Source organism: Triticum urartu, chromosome 7A (assembly GCF_056163025.1).
Source record: "Triticum urartu cultivar PI428250 chromosome 7A, HENAU_Tu73, whole genome shotgun sequence".
NCBI classification, from domain to species: domain Eukaryota; kingdom Viridiplantae; phylum Streptophyta; class Magnoliopsida; order Poales; family Poaceae; genus Triticum; species Triticum urartu.
This window is the reverse complement of record NC_141879.1, coordinates 261,801,580-261,809,047: the sequence shown is the minus strand read 5'-3', so window position 1 is coordinate 261,809,047 and position 7,468 is coordinate 261,801,580. Positions and strand designations below refer to the sequence as shown.

Genomic DNA, 7,468 nt, shown 5'->3' with positions numbered 1-7,468 from the left:
AGGTGGGCTGTGCAGGGGCATAGCCGTAACCATAGGGGGCGACGCCATACGGGCTCTGGGCTTAGAAAGCATGCGGTGACGGGGTGTGCCTCTGCACGTAGCTGGGAGGCAGGGCGTAGGCAGACGGCGCACGACCGAGCAGCCCCCCTGGCCATAGGGCCACATCTAGATGGCGCTGTTCCAGGGGTGCCGCGGGGAGGGCCAGGAAGGAGTGGCGGACGGCGGGGTCGCGGGCGGTTGGATCGGCGAGACCTCTTTGGTGACTCCAGCGGCAGCCTTCTTTTTCTTCCCTTTTCCAGTGCCCTTGCTAGGGATGGCGACGTTGGTTTAGAGGGTCGTGTCCGCGTTACGGGCGCGGCGATTTTTGCGCTTCATGTCCTGGAGCGCGAGCAAAGAGCGACACTGTGCAAAGGACATCCTGGGCATGAGGGAGATCAAGTCGGCGGTGGACTCGTATTGCTCGGAGAGGCCGTTGAGGCAATGGACCACCATCTCTGCGTCATTAACGAGGGCTCCAAGATTCGCAAGCCCATCGGAGAGAGACTTGACCTTCTGAAGATAGTCGGCCATGCTCATCTCTCCCATCTTGACATCGCCGAGCTCGACCGAGAGGTGGAGCTGGCCATTGATCCTATGGTCATTGAAGAGACCGTTGATGCTGGCCCAGAGGTCGATGACGAGAGGATCGTCACCGGACGCCATGAAGGCATCGAGGATGTTGAGCGAGACAGACACATAGATTTAAGAGATGACGGTGGCGTCGAGGAGAGACCACTCCGGTGTCGGTGCAGCGGGGGCGTCGACGTCGAGGTGATCGAGGAAGGCGTACTTGCGACAGGCGGCGTGGAATAAGGTGCGCCATTGGCAATGAACGTCGGTGTCAGGCGCGAGCTCGACGAGGACATGTTGAAGGAAATATGCCTAGAGGCAATAATAAAGTTGTTATTTATATTTCCTTATATCATGATAAATGTTTATTATTCATGCTAGAATTGTATTAACCAGAAACTTAGTACATGTGTGAATACATAGACAAATAGAGTGTCACTAGTATGCCTCTACTTGACTAGCTCGTTAATCAAAGATGGTTAAGTTTCCTAACCATAGACATGACTTGTCATTTGATGAACATGATCACATCATTAGAGAATGATGTGATTGACTTGACCCATCCGTTAGCTTAGCACTATGATCGTTTAGTTTATTGATATTGCTTTCTCCATAATTTATACATGTTCCTCAGGTGTCTCTGATGGTGTCTGTTGAGTTGGCATAGATCAAGATTAGGATTTGTCTCTCCGATTGTCGGAGAGGTATCTTTGGGCCCGCTCGGTAATGCACATCACTATAAGCCTTGCAAGCAATGTGAATAATAAGTTAGTTGCAGGATATTGCATTACGGAACGAGGAAAGAGACTTGCCGGTAACGAGATTGAATTAGGTATTGAGATACCGACGATCGAATCTCGGGCAAGTAACATACCGATGACAAAGGGAACAATGTATGTTGTTATGCGGTTTGACCGATAAAGATCTTCGTAGAATATGTAGGAACCAATATGAGCATCTAGGTTCCGCTATTAGTTATTGACTGGAAGTGAGTCTCGGTCATGTCTACATAGTTCTCGAACCCGTAGGGTCCGCACGTTTAACGTTCGATGACGATCGGTATTATGGGATTATGTGTTTTGATGTACCGAAGGTAGTTCAGAGTTCTGGATCTGATCACGGAAATGACGAGGAGTCTCGAAATGGTCGAGACATAAAGATCGATATATTGGAAGGCTATGTTTGGACATTGAAATGGTTCCGGATGAGTTTGAGCATTTACCAGAGTACCGGGGGGGGGGGGGGGGGGGGGGGTTACCGGAACCCCCCGGGGAGTCAATGGGCCTTATTGGGTGTTACCTCTTGAGCATTGCATTGGTTTTCCCTTGAAGAGGAAAGGGTGATGCAGCAAAGTAGCATAAGTAATTCCCTCAGTTTTTGATAACCATGGTATCAATCCAGTAGGAGGCCACACGCAAGTCCCTCGTACCTACACAAACAAATAAGAACCTCGCAACCAACGTGATAAAGGGGTTGTCAATCCCTTCACGGTCACTTACGAGAGTGAGATATGATAGAGATGATAAGATAATATTTTTGGTATTTTTATAATAAAGATTAAAAGTAAAGATAGCAAAATAAACGGTAATAGAAATAACTTGTTGACGGGAGATTAATATAATGGAGAATAGACCCGGGGGCCATAGGTTTGACTAGTGGCTTCTCTCAAGATAGCATAAGTATTATGATGGGTGAACAAATTACTGCCGAGCAATTGATAGAAAAGAAAATAATTATGAGAATATCTAGGCATGATCATGTATATAGGCATCACGTCCGTGACAAGTAGACCGACTCCTGCCTGCATCTACTACTATTACTCCACACATCGACCACTATCCAGCATGCATTTAGAGTATTAAGTTCATAAGAACAGAGTAACGCATTAGGTAAGATGACATGATGTACAGGGATAAACTCAATCAATATGATATAAACCCCATCTTTTATCCTCGATGGCAACAATACAATACGTGTCGTTTCCCTTTTTGTCACTGGGATCGAACAACGCAAGATTGAACCCAAAGCTAAGCACTTCTCCCATTGCAAGAAAGATCAATCTAGTAGGCCAAACCAAACTGATAATTCGAAGAGACTTGCAAAGATAAAAAATCATACATAAAAGAATTCAGAGGAGATTCAAATATTGTTCAAAGATAATCTTGATCATAAACCCACAATTCATCGGATCTCGACAAGCACACCGCAAAAAGAGTTACATCGAATAGATCTTCAAGAAGATCGAGGAGAACTTTGTATTGAGATCCAAAGAGAGAGAAGAAGTATCTAGCTAATAATTATGGACCCGAAGGTCTGAAGTAAACCACTTACACATCATCAGAGGGGCCATGGAGTTGATGTAGAGGCCCTCCGTGATCGATGCCCCCTTCGGCGGAGCTCCGGAAAAGGCCCTAAGATGGGATCTCTTGGGTACAGAAGGTTGCGGCGGTGGAAATAGGGTTTTATGGTGCTCCTGGTTGTTTTCGGGGTATATGAGTATATATAGGAGGAAGAAGTAGGTCGATGGAGCCACGAGGGGGGGGGGGGCGCCCAGGGGGGTAGGTGCGCCCCCTGCCTCATGGCCACCTCGTTGGTTGCTTGACATCCACTCCAAGTCCTTTGGATCACGTTTGTTCCAAAAATAACTCTCCCGAAGGTTTCATTCCGTTTGTATTCCGTTTGATATTCCTTTCCTGTGAAACACTGAAATAGGCAAAAAACAACAATTTACACTGGGCCTTGGCTTAATAGGTTAGTCCCAAAAATAATATAAAAGTGTATAATAAAGCCCATTAAACATCCAAAATAGAATATATAATAGCATTGAACAATAAAAAAGTATAGATACATACGTATCAAGCATCCCCAAGCTTACTTCCCGCTCGTCGTCAAGTAGGTAAATGATAAAAAACAATTTTTTTTTGATGTGGAATGCTTTCTGGCATATTCTTCAATGTAATTTTCTTTATTGTGGCATGAATGTTCAGATCCGAAAGATTCAAGATAAAAGTTTAATGTTGACATAAAAATAATAATACTTCAAGCATGCTAACCAAGCAATTATGTCTTATCAAAATAACATAGCCAAAGAAAGATTATACCTACAAAATCATATAGTTTGGCCATGCTTCATTTTCGTCACACAAAATGCTCTCATCATGCACAAACCCGATGACAAGCCAAGCAATTGTTTCATACTTAGCCTTTTCAAACTCTTTCAACTTGTATGCAATATATGAGCGCGAGCCATGGACATAACACTATGGGTGGAATAGAATATAATGATTGAGGTTGTGTGAGAAGACAAAAAAGGAGAAAGTCTCACATTAACGCGGCTAATCAATGTGCTATGGAGATGCCCATCAATTGATGTCAATGCAAGGAGTAGGGATTGCCATGCAATGGATGCACTAGAGCTATAAATATATGAAAGCTCATCAAAGAAACTAAGTGGGTGTGCATCCAACTTGCTCGCTCATGAAGACCTAGGGCATTTGAGGAAGCCCATCATTGGAATATAGAAGCCAAGTTCTATAATGAAAAATTCCCACTATTATATGAAAGTGACAAAATAAGAGACTCTCTATCATGAACATCATAGTGCTACTTTGAAGCACAAGTGTGGAAAAAGGATAGTAACATTGTCCCTTCTCTCTTTTTCTCTCATTTTTTTATTTGGGCCTTCTCTTTTTTTGGCCTCTTTTTTTTATTCGTCCGGAGTCTCATCCCGACTTGTGGGGGAACCATAGTCTCCATCATCCTTTACTCACAAGGGCAATGCTCTAATGATGATCATCACACTTTTATTTACTTACAACTCAAGAATTACAACTCGATACTTAGAACAAAATATGACTCTATGTGAATGCCTCCGGCGGTGTACCGGGATATGCGATGAATCAAGAGTGACATGTATGAAAAATTAAGCATGGTGGCTTTGCCACAAATACGATGTCAACTACATGATCATGCAAGGCAATATGACAATGATGATACGTGTCATAATAAATGGAATGGTGGAAAGTTGCATGGCAGTATATCTCGGAATGGCTATGGAAATGCCATAATAGGTAGGTATGGTGGCTGTTTTGAGGAAGATATAAGGAGGCTTATGTGTGATAGAGCGTATCATATCACGGGGTTTGGATGCACCGGCGAAGTTTGCACCAACTCTCAAGGTGAGAAAGGGCAATGCACGGTACCAAAGAGGCTAGCAATGATGGAAGGGTGAGAGTGCGTATAATCCATGGACTCAACATTAGTCATAAAGAACTCACATAATTATTGCAAAAAATTACAAGTCATCAAAACCAAGCACTACGCGCATGCTCCTAGGGGGGTAGATTGGTAGGAAAAGACCATCGCTCGTCCCCGACCGCCACTCATAAGGAAAGCAATCAAAAAACACCTCATGCTTCAAATTTGTCACACAACATTTACCATACATGCATGCTACGGGACTTGAAAACTTCAACACAAGTATTTCTCAATTTCACAATTACTCAACTAGCACACCTCTAATATTACCACCTTTATATCTCAAAACAACTATCAAGTATCAAACTTATCTTAGTATTTAATGCACTTCCAGGTTTTTATCTTGGATGCCTATCATATTAGGACTAATTTTATAACCAAAGCAAATTACCATGCTGTTCTAAAGGACTCTCAAAATAATATAAGTTAAGCATGAGAGATCAATAATTTCTATAAAATAAAACCACCACCGTGCTCTAAAAGATATATGCGAAGCACTAGAGCAAAATTATCTAACTCAAAAGATATAAGTGAAGCACATAGAGTATTCTAATGAATTCCGATTCATGTGTCTCTCTATCAATAGGTATGTACAACAAGTATGATTGTGGTAAACTAAAAATCAAAGACTCAAATTATACAAGAAGCTCCAAGCAAAACACATATCATGTGGTGAATAAAAATATAGCTCCAAGTAAAGTTACCGATGGACGAAGACGAAAGAGGGGATGCCTTCCGGGGCATCCCCAAGCTTAGGCTTTTGGTTGTCCTTGAATTTTACCTTGGGGTGCCTTGGGAATCCCCAAGCTTAGGCTCTTTCCACTCCTTGTTCCATAATCCATCAAATCTTTACCCAAAACTTGAAAACTTCACAACACAAAACTTAAACAAAAAAATCTCATGAGCTCCGTCAGTGAAAGAAAACAAAACACCACTTCAAGGTACTTTAATGAACTCATTATTTATTTATATTTGTGTTAAACCTAATGTATTCCAACTTTTCTATGGTTCGTAAACTCCATTACTAGCCATAGATTCATCAAAATAAGCAAACAACACACGAAAAACAGAATCTGTCAAAAACAGAACAGTCTGTAGTAATCTGTATCAAACGCAAACATATGGAACTCCAAAAATTCTAAAATAAATTGTTGGACGTGAGGAATTTATCTATTAATAATCTTCAAAAATAATTAACTAAATATCACTCTCCAGTAAAACATGGGAGCAAATCTCGTGAGCGCTAAAGTTTCTGTTTTTTACAGCAAGATCGCAAAGACTTTCCCCAAGTCTTCCCAAAGGTTCTACTTGGCACAAACACTAATTAAAATCATAAAACCACATATAAACAGAGGATAGATAAATTATTTATTACTAAACAGAATCAAAAAGCAAGGAACAAAAATAAAATTGGATTGCCTCCCAATAAGCGCCATCGTTTAACGCCCCTAGCTAGGCATAAAAGTAAGGATATATCTAGGTATTGCCATCTTTGGTATGCAATCCATATGTAGCTCTCATAATAGATTCATAAGGTAATTTAATTTTCTTTCTAGGAAAGTGTTCCATGACTTTCCTTAACGGAAATTGGAATCTAATATTCCCTTTTTTCATATCAATTATTGCACCAATCGTTCTAAGGAAAGGTCTACCAAGAATAATAGGACATGAAGGATTGCAATCTATATCAAGGACAATGAAATCTACAGGAACATAATTCCTATTTGCAACAATAAGAACAACATTAATTCTTCCCATAGGTTTCTTAATGGTGGAATCCGTAAGATACAAGTTTAAAGAACAATCATCAGATTCACGGAAACCTAGCAAATCACATAAGGTTTTAGGAATCGTGGAAACACTAGCACCCAAATCACACAAAGCATAGAATTCATGATATTTAATTTTAATTTTAATATTAGGTTCCCACTCATCAGAAAGTTCTCTAGGGATAGAAACTCCCAATTCAAGTTTTTCTTCATAAGATTGCATTAAAGCATCAACGATATGTTTAGTAAAAGCCTTATTTTGACTATAAGCATGCGGAGAATTTAGCACGGATTGCAACAAGGAAATACAATCTATTAAAGAACAATTATCATAATTAAATTCCTTGAAATCCAAAATAGTGGGTTCATTGCTATCTAAAGTTTTGACCTCTTCCATCCCACTTTTACCAAATTTTGCATCAAGATCTAAAAACTCTGAATCATTGGGACGCCTTCTAACTAAAGTTGACTCATCTCCAGTCCCATAATTATAAAGATTCATATTACAAAACAAAGATTTAATAGGATACACATCAATAACTTTTAGATCTTCATCATTATTATCATGGAAACTAGAAGAAAACGCTTTCACAAAGCAATCTTTTTTAGCACGCAACCTAGCGGTTCTTTCTTTGCACTCATCAATGGAAATTCTCATAGCTTTGAGAGACTCATTGATATCATGCTTAGGTGGAATAGATCTAAGTTTCAAAGAATCAACATCAAGAGAAATTCTATCCACGTTTCTAGCCAACTCATCAATCTTAGACAATTTTTCTTCAATCAAAGCATTGAAACTCTTTTGCGAACTAATAAATTCTTTAATTTTAGAT

At 40.4% G+C, this 7,468-nt stretch overlaps 1 protein-coding gene across 1 annotated transcript; it reads right to left on the bottom strand.

Annotated features, from left to right (window-relative positions):
* Positions 1 to 327: 327 nt before the first annotated feature.
* On the bottom strand, positions 328 to 702 carry LOC147959253 (uncharacterized). The gene has a single exon (XM_087532572.1). It carries the CDS (start codon positions 700 to 702, stop codon positions 328 to 330), a length of 375 nt encoding a protein of 124 aa, XP_087388698.1.
* Between the last annotated feature and the right edge of the window lie 6,766 nt (positions 703 to 7,468).